This window comes from Hippopotamus amphibius, chromosome 6 (genome assembly GCF_030028045.1).
Source record: "Hippopotamus amphibius kiboko isolate mHipAmp2 chromosome 6, mHipAmp2.hap2, whole genome shotgun sequence".
Taxonomy (NCBI): domain Eukaryota; kingdom Metazoa; phylum Chordata; class Mammalia; order Artiodactyla; family Hippopotamidae; genus Hippopotamus; species Hippopotamus amphibius.
Window position 1 is genome coordinate 15,838,195 of NC_080191.1, and position 23,648 is coordinate 15,861,842.

Consider the following 23,648-nt stretch of genomic DNA (forward strand, 5'->3'; position numbering starts at 1 on the left):
AAATTTTTCTAAAGTGAATACACTGATGTAAGCACGATCCTGTTCAAAATAAAAATATTACCGCACCTCGGAATCTCTCCTCATTCCTCTCCCATTTGCTGTGTCCGTCTTCCTTCCCAGAGGTGACCCCATCCTAGCTTCTAACACCTTACGTTAGTTTCACCTGTTTTCAAACTTTATATACATGAAATTATATACTATGTAACTAGATTCTCTTATTAACAAGATTTTCAGGTTTTTACCATGTTCTCGCATATAGCAGTAGTTTACTCATTTTCGTTGTTGTATAATTGTTTCATCGTATAACTATGTTACAAGTTATTTATCCATATTATTGTTGATGGAAATTTGGCTTACTTCCAGTTTTGAAGTATTATAAATAGTACAGCTATGAAAATTCTAATATACATCTTTAGGTGCAAATAGGTGTGCATTTCTTTTTTTTTTCTTTTATTTATTTATTTATTTATTTATTTATTTATTTATTTATTTATTATTATTTTTGGGGGGGGGTTGCATTTCTTTTCAGTACAGAATATACTAGGAGTGGAATTACTGGGTCACAAGGCTTGCATATGTTCAACTTTAGTAGGTAATACCAAGCAGCTTTTCAAAATGGTTGTGTGGGTTTGTATTTCCACCATTATTTCATGAGAGTTCTAGATGCTCTACATCCTCTCTAAACACATAGTATTTTGTGTCTTTCATTTTAAACTTTCTGATAGTTGTGTAGTAGTATTTCTTGCTCTCTCCCTCTCCCACTCTACTAGTTTAATCTAGTAATTATATGGGAAAAAAAGGTAAAATGCACACTTGAACATATTCCTCTTGCAGGTATGTTGCCAAGAGGCTTTGTAATCTCTTTAGTAATTCTTACCTTGAAATTCAAAGAATTCCATTTGGGGCAAGTCTGTTAAACCTTGGATTCAAACATGACATTCTTCCTTCTGTGAAACACCACCTCTCTGGTGTCTTTTGATAAAAGGTTGCTGTAATGCCCAATTAGTGGATTATGCACATAATTATAAAAAATTCAGATAAAACTAAACATAAATTTACTGTATACAGATGTAAAAAAAGTTTTTACTAATAGTATTTAAGTGCTTATGGGATGTAACAAAAGCAGTTTTAAGGTGTAAGTTTATAGTTATAAATGTCTACATTAAGAAAAAAGAAAATTCACAAATAACCTGACTCTACAGCTCAAAGAACTAGAAAAAGAGAACAAATTAAGCCCAAAATTAGCAGGACAGAAATAACAAAGATCAGAGCAGAAAAAAATGAAATAGAAACCAGAAAACAGTAGAAAAGATCAATGAAACTGAGGTGGTTTTTTTTAAAGATGAAAAGTATTAACAAAATCTTAGCTAGACTAACTAAGGAAAAGAGAGAGAAGATTGAAATAAAATTGGAAACGAAAGAAGAAGTATTACAAAAAATGTAAAGGGTCATAAGAGATTACTGTGAATAATTATATACCAACAAATTGGATAACCTAGAGGAAATGGATAAATTTTTAGAAACATACAACCTACCAAGACTTAATGATAAGGAAACAGAAAAACTGAAAAGACTAATACATCACTAATACACTGATAGAGTGAAAGATAAAAATTACATGATCCTCTTAATAGGTGCAAAAAAATCACTTGGCAGTGTTCAACATCCTTTCATCATAGAAGCTCTCAATAATTTGGGTATAGAAGGAACGTTCTTCAGCATAATGAAGGCCATATATGACAAACCTACAACTAACATCAAACTCAACAGTGAAAAGTTGAAAGCTTTCCCGCTAAGATCAGGAACAAGACAAGGGTGCCCACTCTCACTACTCCTGTTCAACATGGTACTGAAGTCCTAGCCAGAGTAATTAAGCAAGAAAAAGAAATAAAGGTGTTCTAAATCAGGAAGGAGGAAGTAGTAAGGTCTCTGCAGGTGATATGATCTTATATGTAGGAAACCCTAAAGACTCCAGCAAAAAACTTTTACAACCAATAAACAAATTCAGTAAAGTTGCAGGATACAAAATCAACATGCCGAAGTCAGTTGCATTGCTATACACTAACAATGAACTATCTGAAAAAGAAATAAAATAATCCCATATACAATAGCATCAAAAACAATGAAATACTTAGGAATAAATTTAACCAAAGAAGTAAAAGGTCTATACACCAAGAACTATAAGATGCTGAGGAAAGAAATTGAAAAAGACACAAATAAATGGAAAGATAGCTCATGTTCATGAATTGAAAGAGTTAATATTATGAAAATGTCCATAATATCCAAACCATCTATGGATTCAATGCAACCCTATCAAAATTCCATTATCATTTTTTCACAGAAACAGAAAAAACAATTCTAAAATTGTTTTTAGAATTGGAACCACAAAAGATCTCAAATAGCCAAAGCAATTCTGAGAATGAACAAAACTGAAGACATCACACTTCCTAATTTTAAACTATATTATAAAACTGTAGTAATCAAAAAGTAGGGATTTCCCTAGTGGCACAGTGGTTAAGAATCAGCCTGCCAATGCAGGAGACATGGGTTCGATCCCTAGGACAGGAAGATCCCACATGCTGGGAAGCAACTAAGCCCGTGCGCCACAACTACCGAGCCCAAGTTCCACTGCTACTGAAGCCTGTGCACCTAGAGCCCGTGCTACACAACAAGAGAAGACACCATAATGACAAGCCTGCACACCACAATGAAGAGTAGCCCCCACTTGCCGCAACTAGAGAAAGCCCACATGCAGCAACAGAGACCAACACATCCAATAAAAATAAATAAACTAATTAAAAAAAAAAAAGTATGGTACTGGCATAAAAACAGATGCACAGACCAGTGGAACAGAATAGAGAGCCCAGAAATTAACCCACACGTACACCATCAGCTAATATTTGACAGTTGAGCCCAAAGCACTCAATTGGTAAAGGAGAGTCTCTTTGATACGTGGTATGGGAAAAAGTGGATAACCATATGCAAAAGAATGAAAATGGCCACCTATTTTATACTGCTTACAAAAAATGAACTCGAAGTGGATTCAAGACTTAAATTTAAGACCTGAAACTATAAAACTACTTGAAAAAAACATGGAGAAAAAGCTCCTTGACATTGGCCTTGGGAATGATTTTTGGATATGACACCAAAAGCACATGCAACAAAAGCAAAAACAAGCTTCTGCACAGCAAAAGAAACAGCAAAATAAAAAGGCAGCCTATAGAAGGGGAGAAAATATTTGCAAACCATCTATCTGATAAGGGGTTAATATCCATACAACTCAATAGCAAAAAAAAACTAAAACTAAAAAATGGACGGACTCGAATAGACATTTCTCTGAAGAAGACATACAAATGGCCACCAAGGAATGGAAAGGTGCTCAACATCACTAATCATCAGGGAATTGCAAGTCATAACCATAATGAGGTATCACCTTACAGCATTAGAATGATTTCTCAAAAAGACAAGATGAGGGCTTCCTAGGTGGCGCAGTGGTTAAGAATCTGCCTGCCAATGCAGAGGTCACGGGTTCGATCCCAGCTCCAGGAAGATCCCACATGCCGCGGAGCAGCTAAGCCCGTGTGCCAAAAAAAAAGACGAGATGACACACATTGGCAAGGATGTGGAGAAAAGGGAACCCTTGTGCCCTATTGGTGGGAATGTAAATTGGTGCAGCCCCTGTGGAAAACAGTTTGAAGGTTTCCCAAAAAGTTAAAAATATAATCCAGCAATTGTACCTCGGTATATATCAGAAGGAAGTGAAGTCACTATCTTGAAGAGATATTTGCTCTGCCATGTTCTTTGCAGCACTATTCACGATAGCTAAGACATGGAAAAAGCCTCAGTGTTCACCAAGAAATGAATGGGTAAAGAAAATGTGGTATATACGTAGAATGGAATATTATTCAGCCATAAAAAGGTGGAAATTCAGCCTTTTCCACGTGGATGGACCTCGAGGTCATTATGCTAAATAAGTCAGACAGAGAAAGACAAAAAAAAGAAAAAGCCAAACTCAAAGAAATGGACAGTAGCATGGTGGTTACCAGGAACTTAAGGGTGGGGGACATAGAGAAATGTTGGTCAAAGTGTACAAACTTCCAACTATAAGATGGATGTGTTCTGGGGACCTGATGTACAGCACAGCGAGTGTAATTAACATTCCTGTATTGTATACTTGAAAGTTGTTTGGAGAGTAGACCTTAGATACTATCACCACACACACACACACACACACAGTAATATTATGTGAGGGGATGGAAGTGTTAACTCACCTCATTGTGGTAATCATTTTGCAATATATACGTGTATCACATCATCACATTGCGCACCTTAAGTTTATATATGTTACCTGGCAATAATAACTCAATAGAGCTGAACAAAAAGGAAAGAGAGAGAAAGTGATTTCCCCTAGGTCACAGTGTTTTAAAAGGCAAAAGATAATAATGTTAATGTTTGAGTTAATTACCAGATGAAGTGGTTCCAGCCAATCTTAGGTCCTTTGGTTTTGCTGTCAAGTGGATGGAGCATTTTCAAATTGAATACACCACATTGTTGGCACAATAGCGCTGTGTAGCGTCTCAGGTCTGCCATTTTCCCACTGCTCGGGCTAAAATCGGGACAGTAATTAGAAGAATGATTTTTACACTCCTGAGGGAATAAGTACATGCATTGAGAGAAATTTGAGTTGACAGTAAAAATATTGACAGTTAACCCATGCCCTAATACAAGAGCAGATGGAAGTGTCTTGCATGAGTTCCAATTCATTAAGCAAATGTGACACTTTATTTCCTAGCCATGTTCGTTCAGGGAATTAGAGTAATGAAATGGTAATATAAATGAAGCCACGTCTCACTGTGCTGAAAGTAAGGTATAGAAAACAAAATGCTAAAATGGATTTTTAAGATTTGGTAGTATAGTTTTCTGATATCTGAAAATTTTACTTTACAATTTAATTATTACATTATTATCTTTGCAGTGTACTTGGTAGCTTTCTTAATGTTTATTAGTAATAAGTTTACTTATTTTATATTTTAATGTGACATGAATATACAGTTTAGGAGAAACACGTGGGCATGTTTTTAGGACTTTCAGTGAAAGCGTTTTTACTAAGTGATCCCCGGGTATATTTATAACGATATATCTTAGGTTATTTTAAATTTGTCATTTTTCAAAGTAGAAGTTCTGTTTAAATTATCGGAATATAAAAGAGATGTTAATTAATGCATAGTGAATGTTTCAACCCATTTTAGATCTTAAAATTCATTATACATCTGTTTATCTTAATTCAAATAGCATATTTTTTTAATGTAAAATTTGATATGATCTCAGCAGTGTCATGTAGCTTTAGCAAATTAACTAAGTAGCTTTGGATTTGTAGTATTTCACACCTTAGATATGAATGCCTTAATCTATTTCATTATAGTTTGCCAATTAATGTTATGTCAAAGTACAACTGCTAAATTTTGGGGTTGATATAGTTCATTTCAGAATGGTAGCAGTGACATGTCTAATGATGCAACCAGTTATATTGACAACTTGGATTATGCATTTGTTAAGAATTATACATCATTTGCAATCTAAAAAAATAAGATTATCATCGTTCCCATAAGCAACTTCAAAACAGACATGAGGTAACACAACAAAAATGTTGAGAGAACTGTCTGACCCCCATCTCATCTTACCTCTTTGCTCTTCGGAGCATAGTTGAGTTTTGATTGTCGTCGGTCTCTATAATCTGATATACTGGGTAAGAAAGGCTTTGTTTTGATTTGTTACCTCATGTATTCTTTGAATTATCCATGTAAGAGCTTATTTCCTAGCTCAATATTACTGTAGTAGAAGTTTTATTAAACTTATCTTTTTCTCTGCCATGGTATGCTTTTAGAGGACACAATTCGATATGTAGAAAGCAAATAGATTTATAATCATGGCTCATGTCAAATGGTCTCTTCTAAGAACTTGATGTAAGTACCCTGGACTTACCTTCTGCTCTGAGTACCCTGAACCTCCGGTGACTCATTGCTTGTGTTGCTATTCTGTGCCAGTTATGCTGTAGTATATGTATTGTTTTTTATTGTAAAATACTGCATATACTTATTGATATTAAAGGGTAGCTTTTAAAAACTGTGTATCATTAGTAAAGTTTTCTCCAGTTTTGGAAAAGTGTAAACAGGTGACCATTCCTAGAATAGATTCTTGGTTTCCTTTTCATTTCCTTTTATTGCTTTATTCAGTTATTTTTGTCCTTTTTGCAAATAAAAGCCATTATCAGTACATACTTGTTTAAAAGATAGTGTCATTTATTTTCTTACATTGTAAGACACATTTTAAATATGCTTGTGTCTTTTGTACACTTCACACTACAATTTACTGACAAACTACCTTCACTGAGTTTTAAATAACTGCTTAATATCAGAACTTAAAGAGAAGTGACTGTGGTCTACAGTGAATCAGATATCATTCTGGTGGGACTTCCCTGGTGGTCCCGTGGGTAAGACTCCACACTCCCAATGCAGGGGGCCTGGATTTGATCCCTGGTCAGGGTACTAGATCCCGCATTCATGCCGCAACGAAGATCCTGTGTGCTGCAACTAAGACCTGGTGCAGCCAAAATAAATAAATAAATTTTTTTTTTTTTAAAAAGATATCATTCCAGGATATTTTTAACACTTTTTATTTGATCTATATATAGGTGGTCAATCATATTTCTTTTTGAATGACATAGTGGAAATTTAAATAATATATGACCTTCCCTCCTTTTTAATTTCTTTTCTTGTCTTATAGATGCTTGTGACCACACCAGAAAAATGGGATGTCGTGACAAGAAAGAGTGTTGGGGATGTTGCTCTCTCCCAAATTGTAAAGCTCCTTATTCTTGATGAAGTTCATTTACTGCATGAAGATAGAGGACCAGTATTAGAAAGCATCGTGGCACGTACTTTACGGCAGGTAAAAGGAAGTTATTTGTAAGCTTGTTTTGAGGGATAAGTTTTTAAATTTTAATGCAGCATTCAAAGAAATACTGGTATGTATTGTTCATGGGGCTAAAGACAATTTTAGTGTGGAGAAACCTTTAGCTGTTTCATTTTTATGTTAAAATTACCCCATCTTTCTTCCTTCCAAACCTTATTTTATTAAAGTCTCTTTAACCAAAATAAATGTAGGAAAACTTACAATCTAAACCTATGTTTTAAAGCTAAATCTAATATTGGCTAGGCGGTATTAAAATATGGTAGCACATAGGAGTATATTAGTGATTCATCCATTTCTCTCCATGCCTAACCTCTCCCCGGCCCCCCCCAAAAAATCTGAAAATGATTTATATTTTCCTTACTATATTAGATAAAATGAAATGTGATCACCTGATGTGCATAATCTTAATCGTTATTTTTAAAAAGGGACATGTACGTGATGACTCTAGTTTTAGACCTTTGTGGCTATTCATAAATTGTCCAAATCAAAATTGGTAAATTCACCAGTGATGTGTGATTGTTTTCTGTCAGCCTGTCTTTTCATTAAGTGAAAAGATATCTTAGAATGCCCATGAGTATTAAAATGACGTTTGTTGGTAGATTGTCCACGTGTAGAAAGTAGATGAACACTAGTTTTTTTTAAAGATAATCAAGAACTCTAATTCCTTGGTTTCCCATCTATTATTGTCTCTGATCCATATTCTCCTGGCTTTATTTTCATTCTGAAATAGCCAAGACTCCATGACCAGTTTTTCTTTTGTCAATAACCTTCACTTATTTATCCCCTGACTACCTGGCAGAATTCCAGTCATGAATCAATTGAGCAGTGTCTTTGCCTCCAGCCAGACTGCTAAACCCCAGCTGAGATTACACAGGGGTGGAGACCCAGGTCACTATACATTCATAGACCCTGATTCACCTGGATCATCGGGATTAACTTCTAAGCAGCTTGCCTTCTTTTTTCCAAGCTTCACCAGACTCCTCCCTCCTTCTTCCCCACCCTGTCATGCCTCATTCTTAGAAGACAGTACCTTTTACTGAGTGGAAATGCAGGCCTTCATGCTCGAGTTCTCTCAGTTTGCATCCGGAAAAAACTTCCTCACCCACCCAGCAAAAGCCTCAAACCCCTCCCCAAACCCATCCTCATTTCCATCCCTCATCCTTCAGTTAGAGGCCCCTTCTCCCCTTGCCTTGGACCCCTTTTCTTTCACTCTGTTAAGTTATCCTTTTTTTTCTTCCTGGGTCTTTAGCTTCTCCCTCTCTGTGGGCGCTGTGCCTTCAGCTTTAAAGAATCACAAAGTCCCACCCATCTTTACCAAAACACCTCCCTCAGACTATCCCTCTCCAATAACTTCTGCTTAATAAAGCTGTATTTACCACTCAGCTTCTGGAAATATTAATCTATATTCAGTTTCCCTTCTGACTTCCAAACCATTGCCGTCTGGTTATTGCTCCAACATAGGTCATAAAAAGTTTTTTTTTTTTTTTAACCAGGATATAACTTAGTATTTCTTCAGTCTTGAAACTCTTTTCTCTTGGACTCCATGATGCCACCCTTCCTTGATTTTCTTCACTTGATTTTTTGTCACCTGCTTAGCTGCTGTTTCTCAGGCTCCCTTCCTGTCTCCTTTTCTCACCCTTGAAATGTTTACATTCTCCAAGATGGTTTGCAAACTGGCCCTGTACACAGAGGGCTAGGAGAGACTGAAGAAGGAGGCAGACCACTCCAGATTGGTAGGTGACAGTTTTAATAAGCAAGGGAACTTACTTTTGAGGCTTGACTTGGGCAGCTGCAAGATGAGTCTACCTCTACATCTGCCTTAATTGTATATCGAGGCCTTGACTGAGTTCAGTCACATATACTGTCCAGGTGGTCTCAACACCACATTGCTATCTCAAGGCTGCGTCCTCAGGGAAGCTTCTAGGTCAGGAAAGGCAGGTGAAATTCACATTCGAAGGACAGCAAAGGGGGTGAGGATCCTCTGATTGCCAAGGTCCAGCTTGTGGATTAATCGGCGGTCACATCCTCTTAATGACCTCTTCCAACAGAGGACCCTGGTCACTTGTCATCTGCTTTTGTTTATTCTAAACATTTACCCTGGGAAAATAACACTTCCATGCCTGTGTGACCTCAATCTCTGCGTGTAGTGCAAATCTCCCCGCTGACTTCTAGTCCTCTTCAAACAGAGTTATATGTTTCTACTTTGATATCTCATAGACATCCTTGCTAAACATGTCAGAAACTTTGCCATCTTCCCTGTATATTTATTTATAGCATCACAATCCACTTGGTTCTCAAGTCCAGAGTGAGTGTGTGGGAGTCACATTCAAATGTTCCTTCTTCCTTAACATACTCCCTCACCCCAATAAGCAGTTACATATCAATTCTTTTATATTTTGCATCCCGAATAGCTCTCATTTAGATCTAGGTATGGGAATTTAATATATAAAAAGGAGCGCAAAACTTTAGAAAGTTTATATTGCATTTTCAAATGTTTTAAAATAATGTGTTTTCATCTGGTAAATCCACCTTGAGATTCTAGATGAATTAATGATTTAACTATACCAAACGAAACTCAGTGCAGTAAAGAAAATATAAGAGAGCATTTTAAAGATAACTTTGGGGTGGAGAAGCTCTAAGCAAAATGCAGAACTCCAAAAGTTATAAAGGAAACATGTCGCACATTTGCATATGTAAATATTAAAAACTTCTGACCAGTGAGGTACCTCCAAAAAGCTAAATGCAAGCCAGAATAATAGAAATTATTTGTAGCACATAAAATAAAGCTTAAATGTCCTTTATATTAATTAAAAGGTTATTGTTAACTAGTAAGAAATAGGTTTTTAAAAAAAATTTGGAAAAAGCACTTTACAGTAGAAATAAAAATACTGAAAATCATAGAAAAGATGCTTAAAAGGAATCCAAATCAACATGAGACAGTGAAAAGTGAAAAAAGTGAAAAAAGAATGTAATTTGAAAATGCTCACTAACCTGTGTTTTTATTTCTAGAAATCTAACCTATGGAAATAATAGCATAGATACATAGGTATAGTAGCACCAGTATTCACTGACACTTTCTTGTTAATGCAGAATATGTTGGTAACAACCCAAATGTCCAATGAAAGAAGAAGTGATTTAATAAATTCTATTACATTCATAAAATAAAATGCTATTTTGCAGTTTTTAGAAAGAATGAGGTAGAACTATGTGAACCGGACTTAAAAGATATCCATGTTAACATTCTTTATTGAAAAGGCAAGCTGTCCTGTATATATAGCACAATCCCATTTGTATAAAGAAAAAAAAAAGGTAGTGTATTTATATTCTCATTCATTCATTTAGTGAACATTTATTAACCACCTGCTGTGTGCCAGCTACTTAGTTCTAGGTGCTGTGGATATAGTTAACAAATAAAGTTCTTGCCTACATTTAGATGTTTAGACTGGGGTAGAGTAGGGTGCATAGATGTGGAAGCATATGCAACAAGCTGTGAAAGTGGTTTCATAATAGGAATGGAATTAGAGGACTCTTTACAACATGTTCACTTTTTACACATGCACAGACACACATACATAAAACACAAAGGGTTGAAATATTCAAAGTAGACACACAAAAATCAGAGATTTTAGCTAACACCCAACTTAAGAATAATGTCAAGAATACATGTAGTTGCGACACAAAGGTGAAGTGTGGAGAAATCTGCCGCTGTCATCACTGCAATCAGTGCATGTGATTAATGTATGGTAAAGTGAGAGTAGTGGTTAACAGAGGCTACTGTTTTCCCAGGTGATACTTCCTGATGATGAAATGTTTTGATTTAATACCTCAATATGTACGTAGCTTAGTGATGTTTTCCAGGGAGCCAGGCCACACGAATCCATACATTCCTTGTTTGTTTGCATTGAGCCACCTAGAGAGACCATGTCCATCAGCTAAAAGCATTACAAAGATAAGGCTTTCGTGCAACTGTAGAACATTAGAGGTCAAGTAAATACCATAAGTACATTTGCCAGGAGGTCTGTCATTAGCATGTTTACAAGGGGATTTGAGCAGCGCATCTTTCTTTCTTGAGCATTCCCAGTTGAGGAAGGAAATAGATTGCACACCTGCTGCTGCTGCTTTCTGTACATATGTACACAGTCACACACGTTATGTACTATATATACTTTGAAGCATTCGTTTTAAATTTATAAATATTTTGTAAATTATGAATGTATAATATAATTTTCTATATAGTTTATAAACTATGTGAAGTAAAATATATAAAAATATATTGTATGTTTATTATATATGTCGTATAATTATAAATATATTTTAACATATGATATAGAAATATATAACATTGTATGTAATATAGATATATAGTATATAAATTACATATATAGTATGTCTGTTAATTCATCCTACACATTGGCATCTTCATAATATAGCCAAATTCCAATTGTATAGTTTATCACTACTGTGCTCATAAACCTTTGATGACTTACTGTTTGTTATCTTAAGAAAAATGTGTATTTACTTTAGCTGGACATAAAAGACTATTGAAACTCTGCTCTATTTGTCTAATTTTAACTTCCCCATCGTATTCCTTAGCTACTGTAGGTTCCAACTACACAAAACCATTTGTTCCTTCCCTGCTTTTTTTCCAGTGCCATTGGCCCTCTTTCAGAGATGAAACTAATCTTAGTTGTCAGAGTATATTGTTAGTTATGAGATTAAGGGTTCTAAATGCAAAATTATATATTGTCACTGCACACGTCTGTTGGAAACCTCCTGTTCTTTTGAATCTGCCAAATATCACTTCCATGAAGTATTTCCTAGTTCACCACTCAGAATGAATTACACCTTTTCTGTGTTCCCTCTGTATTCCCTTTCCTTGCACATTTTTAGCACTTACCACAGTCTTCCTTATAATTATGCAACTTGTTAATTCTATCTTTATCTGCGTCCCTCACTAGATTTTAATCTCCTTTACAGAATGATTTATCTGATTCTTCTCACATTTCGGGTGCATTAGTGCAGTGCTCATAAATATTTTTATAAAAAACAGAGTTCCTGTTTTCACTTGTTCCTTGTGATTACCAGACATTCCCAGTAGATGGCGGTGCTTTATGTGGCACTTCAGCACTTGTAACAGACACAGCAGCTCCACTAATGCAGTGTAGGTTCTGTTCAGGTTCTGAAACTGCATGTGTTATTAGGGACTAAATTCACAACATACTTGTCATGAATGAGAGAAATTTAGAAAAGAAAAAAGTATAAGGAAGCCCAAATCTGTTGTACCTAACAACACTAAACTGACATTAGTTGTCTTAACTAAATTTACTTTCAGTGAGTAGGGGAGACTTTCTCCCCACGTAGATTTTATGTGAGGGAAAGTTCTATAAAAATTTACCACCTGGTTTTTGGGATAATGATAAAGAATAAACTGCAAGATGTTAATTTTGTATAGTTTTCAAGTATTAATGTTTTCAGATGACTGTGTAGTGTATAGAGTTTTGAGATGTGGTTTAGGACATAAAGTTCTGAATTATCCACGTTTAAAAGAAAATATTTCTTATACAGGCTTGTCTATGTTGAGATGGTAGGATTTTTTTTTTAGATCAAAGAAATAAAGTGGTTTTAAAATGGGGTTTTAGCAAAAAGATATCTCTAGTGTTTGCAAGGTATCATGTATTTAACATCAAAACACCTTAAAAATATACTCAATAACTTTTATGTTAAGTGATTTTAAAACTAAAAATCACTTTCATTTCCTTTCAAATCACCAACAATAATAAATAGAACCATGGTATAATGAAAATTATCATTTTAATTACTATAAAGGATTCTAATTATAAGATGTAAAAGAGATTTCTTAAACAACAGGTAGAGTCATCAGTTCCCCTTATTTAGGCTCCTTGGTTTGGGTTGGGTTTGTTTTGGGAGCCATATGTATATCTCATAGGTAGTGTTTTATTTAGTCCTCAAATAAGCCCAGATATAACCCGTAACGATGAATAAGCAGATTCATTTTTGTCCTGCTTACAGAATGAGTTTGGAAGGCACAGGGCCACATTTTCTCTTAGTGCCTGTAAGTAATATTTGTGTCAGGGAGTGAATTCAGGCCCTTGGATTTTCCCAGCCCATGTAGGCACTGTATAGAAATATCCAAGGAGAAATCCAGTGTTGGAAACTGTTCACTTAGGTGTAATAACTTAAAGATACCAGCATGATGCAATCAGATTTTTACTAAAATTAGATGTAAATAAAAGGGACATTAAAAAACTGAAAAAATAGTTAAAATGTAAATATATCCCGTGAATCCCCTTATTTTACTTACGGTAGCAAGAAGGTGAGAATGACTTAAACATTCCTAGATTAAAAAAATAATAATATTGTATAACCTTTTGTTAAAGATTGAGAATCTTTTTATATGCATAAAGGAATTTGGTTGAAGGTTAATAAACTTACCAAATTCATTCCAAGTCATGTGTACTTGTAAAAATCACATCAGAGGTTTTCAAACTTCTTCCCAGGTGAGAAACCCTTTTTTAAATTAGACTTTTACGTGGAAGCCTAGTATATAAAAATATGAAAGCAGATGGGATTTGAGAACCCAGATAGAAGTGATATTATAGGCACATGGGGCAGCAGAATGCCACGCATACTTCTGCAGAACCCCTAGGGTAAATGGTCCTAGACTGTTCCCCTTAGTAACATTTTGCATCTTAATTTAAAATGGGAAGTTTGGCACAGCAGTGTAAATCAACTATACTCCAATAAAAATTAAAAATATAAAAAAAAATGAAACTCCCAACAGAGCATCAGAAAAAAATAAATAAAATGGGAAGTTTGTATGTGATGAAAGTAATACTTTCTTTTGGCAAATGCTAACAACCTGTATTGTTAATATAGAGACTTTGAATAATATAATTAATGTGATAAAGTGGCGAAGCACGTAGAATTGTATACCCTAAAAAATAGTTAAATTATGTTCATCTCAGATCTCCATGGGACATTTTCTCAAAGCAGAAATTGAAAAGATCATAGTCTTTACAGAATACAATAGACACTTAGAAATAAATTCTATATCATAAAATGAAACTACATACACACGCACACAAACATATATATATCTATATATGCATGTGTATATACAAACACATCTGTATACATATATTCTACACTTTTGTATTTGGTAAAATGAAGAGTTAAAACCCAACCACTTGAAAAAATAGTCTTCTGACACTTAGAGCTCAGCAAATGATCATGAAAGGAAGGAAGGGAAAGAGTGACAACACTCTTATTAAAAAATAATGAAAATTTGTCATGTACAGACAGAGTTATAATTCAGAATTATAATTATACTCTAAAATGAAACAGAAATGTAGGGTCTATAAGTTAATTATTAAATTTTAAATGTTGGGTAATTTTAAACAATGTTCTAAAAAATGGAAAAATAAAGTTGAAAACAAAATAAAATTAAATACAAAATAGCAAACAATAGAATTAGATTTATTAGCTAGAATCCTTCTATAAAAGTATTTTTAAAAGCTAGTTTTTAAGAAAACTAAAACTTGTAACAAATCTAATCACAGATAAGTAGAAAACCTGTGAATAAACAAAATTAGAAAGGATAAAGAAATTTTACAAAATGTCTAGAAATGGAAAAAGATGAGAATACTATAAGGTATCATCATAAAAATGTGTAAATGAGAGAGAATGGGATAGTGTCGTGTGCTTATCAGCAGTAAAATGATGATAAATCATTTCTACAGTTCTGACCAGATCTGTGTCACCTCCCTTCTTTGGCTCGTGTCATTGCTAAGTGCAGCACCTGAAACACCATTCTTGCCGGCCTGCCTGGCTGGTCCTAGCCTCCCTTTTAGAACACCAGCAACTGTCACCTGTGCGTTCCTTTCCTGACTTACCCAAGTTTCATTAGTGATCTCTCTTCACTGTCTTCACAGTTTTAGAAGGCGTTACTATTAATAGGGCACATCACAGTGTTTTTTTGCGATTTTTACAGACTCTAAACCTCTGTTCTTCTGGCAGTGTGCCCATCATTAAAAGCTTAATAAATGATTGGCGAACAAATTAATCGATGTTATCAGCAGTGTTCAGCAACAAAATTAGAATATTAACCCACCAGTGAATAGAAATAATGTGGCTTAGTACATTCTTTGAATAGTTTGTGATCTTTTCCCCCCAGGTTTTGGCTGTTGCTCCACACACTCTCCCTTGTACAGTGCGTCATTTTAAATTTACATTCGTAAAACACTAGAAGTATCTACCGTAATTATTTCAGACTTTTGTGTTTTTGTGTTTAAAATGAATTTGGAATTATTGCACTTGAGAGCAAAGAGCATACTTTTAACACATGAAATTATAAAGTGGTTAAACTTACTAAAACCTAACACGTCACCTGCCTTGTTACATTTTGGGGGTGGTGGGGGGAACAAAAGAAACCATTTAGCTCATAGAGTTTTCCAGTTCAGGAATTATACTGAAATTACATTTTTGATCGTTTTATATCATCCAACTTGCCAGATTTAGGCCAGGGTTTTTCATAGTGTCTGTCTTTATGTGTTATTCTCAGTTTCTTCAGTGAGCTTATTTTATTGTGAATATTTCAGTATTTTATACTACTGAAACTTATTGTAAACTTAGTACAAATCCAGATGGGTTGAATCTATCTCATACATTAATTAAAATAACCCCTATAGGTTGAATCCACGCAGAGCATGATAAGAATTCTTGGGCTCTCTGCAACCTTACCCAACTACCTCGATGTTGCTACGTTTTTACATGTTAATCCCTGCATTGGACTTTTCTTCTTTGATGGCCGTTTTCGACCTGTTCCTCTCGGACAGACATTTCTGGGGGTTAAAAGTGCAAATAAGGTAAATATTTATTTTAAAAATTATACTTGTTTTCTCTAGAAATATTTTTGTTGATGTATTGTTTAATACTTGCAATTAGAGACTCCAGAAGATAATTTCAGTTGCATTACAAATATGACAGCCTAGAAAAAAATCAAGCACACTTCCTCAAGTATATGTAGTAGGATGTCTCCTGCTCCAAAAAGCTGCTTGTAGTAGTTTGTTTTGCTATTACCCGTGTATATTTTGTACGCTCAGCTAAGAATACAAGTTATATATAAGAATATGTTTCAAAAAGTTACTTTGATAGGGTTGAAGGTCAATGTGAAATAATAAAAGACTTTAGCTAAATCAGTAATATAAATTATGATATTATATTCATCTAAAATGAATAATACCTTATATGCAATTGAAAAATAATTTCATGATCGCAACTATTAAAGGAGGTGCTCTGTTCAACTTGTATAATTTTATTACATACAAAAGTGGCATTTCTGAAATTCTTTATAATGTTTTAAAAAGTTTATCTAATTCCTTAAATAGTATTACTATGTTCCATTTGCACTGTTAGGGTGCATATTTTAGGCTTTTACAATGTCATGAAGGAATATTTTGCTTAAATGTATACATTTATGATTCTGTTTAATGACACCCTACCCCACCCCACCCCCGTAGAAGAAATAGTTTTGGAAGAACCATATGGCCTTTTTATAAAAGAAAGCAAGATAGAATCATGTGTTACTATGTCAACCTTGGTCTTTAGTGTATTACATTACTTCTTGTCTAAAAACAATTTTATTACTAAAATAGGGTCACTTTTACCCTACAGTATTATAAATAAAATACTCAGCTTAGAAAATACCAGAAGCAAATGTCACTGTGATGGTTAACATGCCCCATCTGCATTGCATAAAAGTAGGATATATTTAGAATTGAGGAGAGCCATTGCGGATGTAGACACAAACAGGTAGCTCATGATATGGCAGCAGTTACGATATGCATCTTTTACCTTCATTGTTTCAAGTGCTCTTCAGTATTCTTGCTGCTTGTTTTTTTTGGTCATATCTTAATATATATTTGATTATTTAGTTTATTTTAATGTATCATTAGGATGGATGTAGAGCTGTTTATAACATTAGATTGTTCTTTCAGCTTATAATTTAAATGATAGCAGATGGTTATCACAGAAAGATATACAGAAAAAAGTGTTTTCAGATGCTTGTCAGCCATCTTGTAACTTTCTTTTCTTTTCATCATAGAAATTGGTAAATCACTTAAAGCTAATTAAATTCAAAGTATTTTTCGCCACAATATGTTAGCATTGTAATCATAAAAGGAATGGTGTGACATGTTGAATTGTCATAATTATTTTGAAGGTTTAGAAATTTGGCAAAATTTAAAAAATACTTTTGCAAGTCTTACATAGTGTAAATAGTATATTAATTATATACATTAGTTATAAATATGTGCATTTTTATCTTACTAAAATGTATTAGTTTTACACTTAGCTGACATATACAGTTGGTAACAATTAAGAATTTCCCTAGGGTGTTGTTTAATATAATCTAACCATTATTAATTTGTCATTTCTTAAAGTAAGAAATCCTTGTAGATTTCTGCGAGTTTCATTCAGAAGCTCAGGATGTGATCAGTTGTGGAAAAACATAGGAAAATGGTGTCCATGACAAATCTAATTTGAAATAATGGCTTTGACCAGAGCTTAATCCAAAATTCACCAAAAAAAATTATTGAGAGTTTTGTTTGGAGGAGTTTGGTTTGTTTTGTTTTGTTTTCAGTCATTAATGGAGAGTAAATTGTCTTGTGGATTATCTCATTCTGCTTAATCACTATAAGTCATAAGAGTTCCAGAATGTTAAAGTGTTTCCTTTATTAAAACAAAAAATCTAAATTATAGTCATTTCAGATGTATGACATTTTCATCCCCTCCCAACTGTTAATAAATGTTAAATAGGGAGATGCAGGCTGGGTTACATGCCTACTCCTTTGAGGTAACCACCTTACCTTTTTGGTTGAAAGCTGTCTCATCATTAACAGGGAAGACGAGACCTTTTTTAAATTCATGAATTTGATATTGTTTCCAGTTAACCTGGAAACTCCATATACATTATAGAAATAGTAAGTTTCCTTACATTTTAGCTTTATATGCCATGGTATTCTACTGGTAGTATTCCAGTGATTTTGAGAATTACACAGGAAAGCTCTGTAGTTTTAATAGAATGAAATGGAAGAAAAACAGACTGAAGAATGGGCTTCTCTGGGGAAAGCAGTGAAAAGAGTTTTAAAATTATTTTAAAATACCTCTAATTAGAATATTATTCTTAACATTACCATCTTTAAAAAACTTGGCATTCTTATAAAGTTAGTATGCTGAAAGTATTGCATAAGGTGTTTTATTTGTATTTTTTAATTACATTGTGTTTATTTCCTATTGGGTTATTATATGTTAGGTATTGATGTTGCACTTCTTGTTTGTGCATTCTGGCTAGTCTGAAAGTAAAAGGAGCTGCATCATGATTGGTAAGGTTTCCTTTGTAGTTAGGCAGTTGATAATTGCTTCATTTGATGTTTTTCATGTTTTAAAAACTTTAAGGTGCAACAATTGAATAACATGGATGAAGTATGTTATGAAAGTGTTTTGAAGCAAGTGAAGGCTGGACACCAGGTACACTTTATTTTATCCTGTTTTTAGAGAATGCTTAGTGATTAAAATTATTAATTTTTATGCCCTTAAAAATGTTCTTCAATTCTGAGATAATGATTTACAGGTTTTATTTCCTAGTAATTTTTTAGCTCACTAGGTAGCCATATAAGTCATAAAATATACAAAGATAACATTATCATTCCAGTATTGATAGATCATGCTATTTTATTTCCCATTTTTATTAAATAGATAAGAGAAAGAAGAATTTCATCTTTTACACTTCAGTTTGTTTATTTATTTATTTATTTATTTATTTATTTATTTATTTATTTTAAAGTACCAACCTTCTCTCATACATCAAAACTTTTAATTTATTTACATAATGTAAGAAATTTAAATATATTATTCCTACTGTTTTCTTGAAGTAGTAGCAATTGTAATGTATATAATAAATTTTCATATTGTTTGGATATTAAGTACTTTTACTTTAAATTCCAAAGTTCAAGATGCTCCATTCAGGATTGTTAAAAAAATGTGGAATGACAATAATTGCTTACATAAAAGTTAATCAGTGCCCAGTTGCATATGGTTCTTTGGATCACTTCATTATGGGATTTTTTTTCTACATTGTTAACCTTTTATGACATGTGAAATGAAATATTTTCTGGTCCTGTGGTTTTTAAATTCATTTTAAGAGCAGTGAAATCCTTTTTTTCCAGACTAAATATTGTTTAGAGCCCCAATGTATGAAACAAATCAAAGATAAGTTGGAATTGAAAGCATGGAAATACTGCCCATTGAGCATTCTTGATGCCTTTTGCCCCCTTTTAAGACACAGTTTTAAAATTCTAACCTCAAAAAAATATTCTTAGTTTTAAGAACGTTTAAGGAAAAGAAATCATGATTAAATTGTATGAAAATATTAGTGACATATTTCTTAGTGACTTATGTTTCTTATTGAATAACTGAAACCGGTAAAATTATCTTGCATTTATTATCTCATTGAATTCTCTCAGTGGCCAGTGAGGCAGACGCTGTTATCCTAATTTCTCAGAGGCAGAAAATGAGGTGCTGTGCAGAGTGAAGTAACGTTGCCTTTGTTTTGCTAGTGCACTTACAATTCCAGGCCATGGGAGTGTGGCATCTTGGCTAACCGTGGTCTCGTCATTTTATTTGGATTTATTTTATAGCAGTGGTCCTCTTTGATGGGTTGCATTATTTATCATGTACAAGTAAAGAAGTGTAAAAGACCAATGTTCTTTCTTTAATCCAAAAATATTACCAAATACCACCATTTATTCTTGGCCAGGAGCCAGGAAACTTTTCTTTAAAGGCCAGATAGTAAACTTTTTAGACTTTCTGGGCCTTCTATTCTCTGTTGCAGCTACTCACCTGTGCTGTTGTAGCATGAAGGCAGCCATGGACAATATATGAACAGTTGGGCATGGCTGTGGTCCAATAAAACTTTATTTACAAGAACAGGAAGCAAATACATTCAACTTGCAGGCTGTAGTTTACCAACCTTTGTTCTAGATTTCCTCATGAGATTTATTTGTAGCAAATGTCTGAAGATCCTAAAATGCTACCTTGAGAAACTTTTGGTAGCATCTCACAGGAAATCCTAAAAGAAAGCAATGTGCTGCATAGTCATCAATGTTTGTACCTTCTTTGTAAAAGAAGAGGGTAAATTCAGTGTAATTAGGTAGATGTTACCACCATGGACATTTATTTCCAACTTTTATATTACCAAAGATATAAACTATATTATTAGCTAAGGAATGTAGCTCTGGAGTCTATGCCATATTAGAAATAGTCAGTAAATATTTCAGTGTTTTCTCCATTAATTTTTTTTAGTTGATTTTATTTTTTAGAGCAGTTTTGGGTTCACAGCAAAATTGAGCAGAAAGTAGAAAGAGTTCTCACACACTCCGACACACACACAGCTTCCCCCACCATCAACATATCCTCCACCAATGTGACACATTTATTTCAGTCTGTGAGCCTGTGTTGACATGTCAGTATCACCTGAAGTCCATAGTTTACATTAGGGTTCGCTCTTGGTGTTGTACATTCTGTGGATTTGAACGAACACATGATGACATGTATGCATCATTATAGTGTCATACAGAATAATTTCAGTGCCCTGAAAGCCCTCTGTGCTCATCTGATTCATCCTTTCCTCCCCTTCACCACTGGTAACCATTGATCTTTTCATTGTCTTTGTAGTTTTGCCTTTTCCAGAAAGTCTTATAGTTGGAATCATACAGTGGATAGTCTTTTCAAATTGATTTCTTTCACAATATGTTTTTAAGGTACCTCCCTGTCTTTTCATGGCTTGATAGCTTATTCTTTTTAGCACTGAATAATATTCCATTGGCTGGATGTACCACAGTTTATGTGTACATAACAACTGTGGACAGATTTTATGTGGGCCTGTGTTTTCAGTTCCTTTGGGTAAATACCAAGGAGTGTAACTACAAGGCCAATATTTATTAAACTACTTCAGCCTTTCTCCACATAATCCTATGTTATAAAATATGTCTTTTAAAAAACAGAATGCAGCCTTATTCCTAAATATTGAGAAATATAGCAGTTGTATCTTCTATTGTAGGTAGATAAAAGTCCAAGTAAATGTAATTTAAAGAATCCTAAGAAGATTATATCCTCCTCCGCTTCTGGCATAGTTCGTTCTCTCGCTCTTATAGGGGCTAACATGTTCTTCTGGAAATGATGATTTATCAAGTTCAGATGCTGGCTGCGGGTGTTTGGTCAACAGAGATTCGATCTCACTGCCGGCACTTTCATTCTTAGTGTGAATCCATCCATTGCATTACTTTTCAAAATGAAAACTGCCATAGGGAAGGAACTTAGAGTAGTAAATTCAGACCCGACAAAGTTGGGATGGACAGCTAGATTCACAGCCCTGTTCCTGTTTAGAAAGGACAGACTAGGTTGAGAACCCCCAAGGGAGGCTTCAGGTGGTCAGGGGCTGGCTACTCTAGGGCAGGAGGAACCCGGGAATGGAGAGTATGCAAAGCTGAGGCAGAGGTTATACACAAGCATTTCCTCCCCGCCTTTTGTGTGTGTGTCATGGCATCCACCACTGCCAGCCTTTTAAGGGTGCATGACCGCCGAGCTGTCTCCTTCCCCTCCACTTTTGTCTGGCTAGAAATGCACCGCGGGTGACTGTGTGAAGTGTAGTTACAGTTTAAGAGCCCGCTGAAACACTTTGGTTTCAGAGTTCCTTTCCAGGTCTGTGCTTACATTCCGCTCCCCACACAAGAATAGAGCAGAATGGTTATGTGGCCGTCTTCAGGCTCTGTGGCCTAGGAAGTAAGGTTTAGGCTGCAGGTCTCCCAGTTTCTGTTTCAATGATTAGTGATGATGTTTGTTTTCCATAATAGTAGGACTTCAGTACTCTAGAAATACGTACATATCTCTTTACTGTTTTTTAATTGCAAAAATAAAATAATAGTAGTAAGGAAAATTTTCATAGCTCCACTGTTATGTTACCATTTCAACATTATTATTGGAATTCTTATACATATCCTGCTGGTCTTTTTTTTTTACTCCATTTGCACATGTGGCTTTTAACTTTGCTCATTCAAACTTAATGTTAATTATTAGTTGCAGTCCATTGCTAAATTATAATTACACTGTATATACAGTTTATATTCACTATTGTCCTTAATGAATACTAAACATTTTTTTTTGTTTCTACATGGTCTTCACAATTTTAATGTCTGTGGGAGAGAAGGGAGTTTTTATTCAGGTTCTAAGTTTCAGATGCCTTGTAAGTCACTTCCAACTTTTAACCTTCACAACCCTCTGACATAAGCATTAAATCTCCTTTTGTTAAGGAGAAAATGAACTTAAGACATGTTAAGCAGCTTCTCAAGGTCTATAAAAGGTCGCACCAAGATTGAAATACAAGTCTGTGCTGATAAAACCCACAGCATCTTCAGAACTTTACGGTGTCCCTTTGCCATTAAGCTGATGTTGTCTGTTCCTCTTACTATTGGTTATCCCGCCATTATTGCATGCTTTAAATGTTTGCAACTTTCTGCTATTAAAGATAGTGCTGCTATAGTGATCATCTTTGTGCCTATTTTTGTTGTTGTTGAAACATTTACTTAGAATAAGTTCCCAAATGCATTCCTAATGGGTTATAACCTTTCGTTGTCATAGCATACCTACAAAGGATTTTATAAACGTATGCCATGTTCTTCTGAATAGTTTTATTAAGTACTGTGATGTAAGTTTATGATCTGATGTGTGTTTGCCAATTTGAATTTGTTTAACAATTTTAAGGTGTATAAGACAGAGTGGTGTCTTACCAGTGAAATTTTTTCTTAAGCAGCAACAATTACCTCTAAATCATGATTACAAAAACTCATGTTTTACATACCATGTTGTTCATGCTTAGCTTTGGGTCTTTGGTCTCTGTAATTGTATCTTTAAAACGTTTATTATAAAATATGATTAATATAAAAGAGTGATCAATAAAAGAGTTTAAACAAACTTCACACTTGGGCATACCAGAAAGCAAAAATGAGGGGGAAAAAAATCACTGTGAATTCTACCACTCAGACATAGTTTCTGCTGGTGTGTGTCCTTCCATTTCCTTCCTTTTTTTTTTTTAACTGAAGTATAGTTGATTTACAATGTTGTGCTAATTTCTGATGTACAGCAAAGTGATTCAGTTATACATATACATACTTCTTTTTTATATTCTTTTCCATTATGGTTTATTATAGGATATTGAATATAGTTCTCTGTGCTACACAGTAGGACCTTGTTGTTTATCCACTCTGTATATAAAAACTTATATCTGCTAATCCCAACCTCCCACTGCACCTCTTCCTCAACCCCCTCCCCCTTGGCAACCACCAATCTATTCTCTATGTCTGTGATTCTATACCATAGATAGGTTCGTGTCAAATTTTAGATTCCACATATAATTGATATCATATGGTATTTGTCTTTGTCTTTCTGACTGATTTAGTATTATAATCTCTAGTTGCATACATGTTGCTGCAAATGGCATTATTTTTTGTTCTTTTTCATGGCTGAGTAATATTCCATTGTATATATGTACCACGTCTTCTTTATCCATTCATCTGTTGATGGACATTTAGGTTGTTTTCATG

The 23,648-nt window shown here is 34.3% G+C and overlaps 1 protein-coding gene across 4 annotated transcripts in view; it reads left to right on the forward strand.

Annotated features, from left to right (window-relative positions):
• The window catches only part of ASCC3 (activating signal cointegrator 1 complex subunit 3), a 330,464-nt gene that overhangs the window by 128,800 nt on the left and 178,016 nt on the right, over window positions 1-23,648 (forward strand). For all 4 annotated transcript variants that reach the window (XR_009054214.1, XR_009054215.1, XM_057737877.1 and 1 more), the window contains 3 exons: window positions 6,784-6,948; window positions 15,681-15,857; window positions 18,448-18,519. Coding sequence is in view for 2 of the 4 variants with exons in the window: in XM_057737877.1 (XP_057593860.1) it covers window positions 6,784-6,948; window positions 15,681-15,857; window positions 18,448-18,519 (414 nt within the window). In the remaining 2 variants the exon portion in view is untranslated. The remainder of the gene's footprint in view (window positions 1-6,783; window positions 6,949-15,680; window positions 15,858-18,447; window positions 18,520-23,648) is intronic.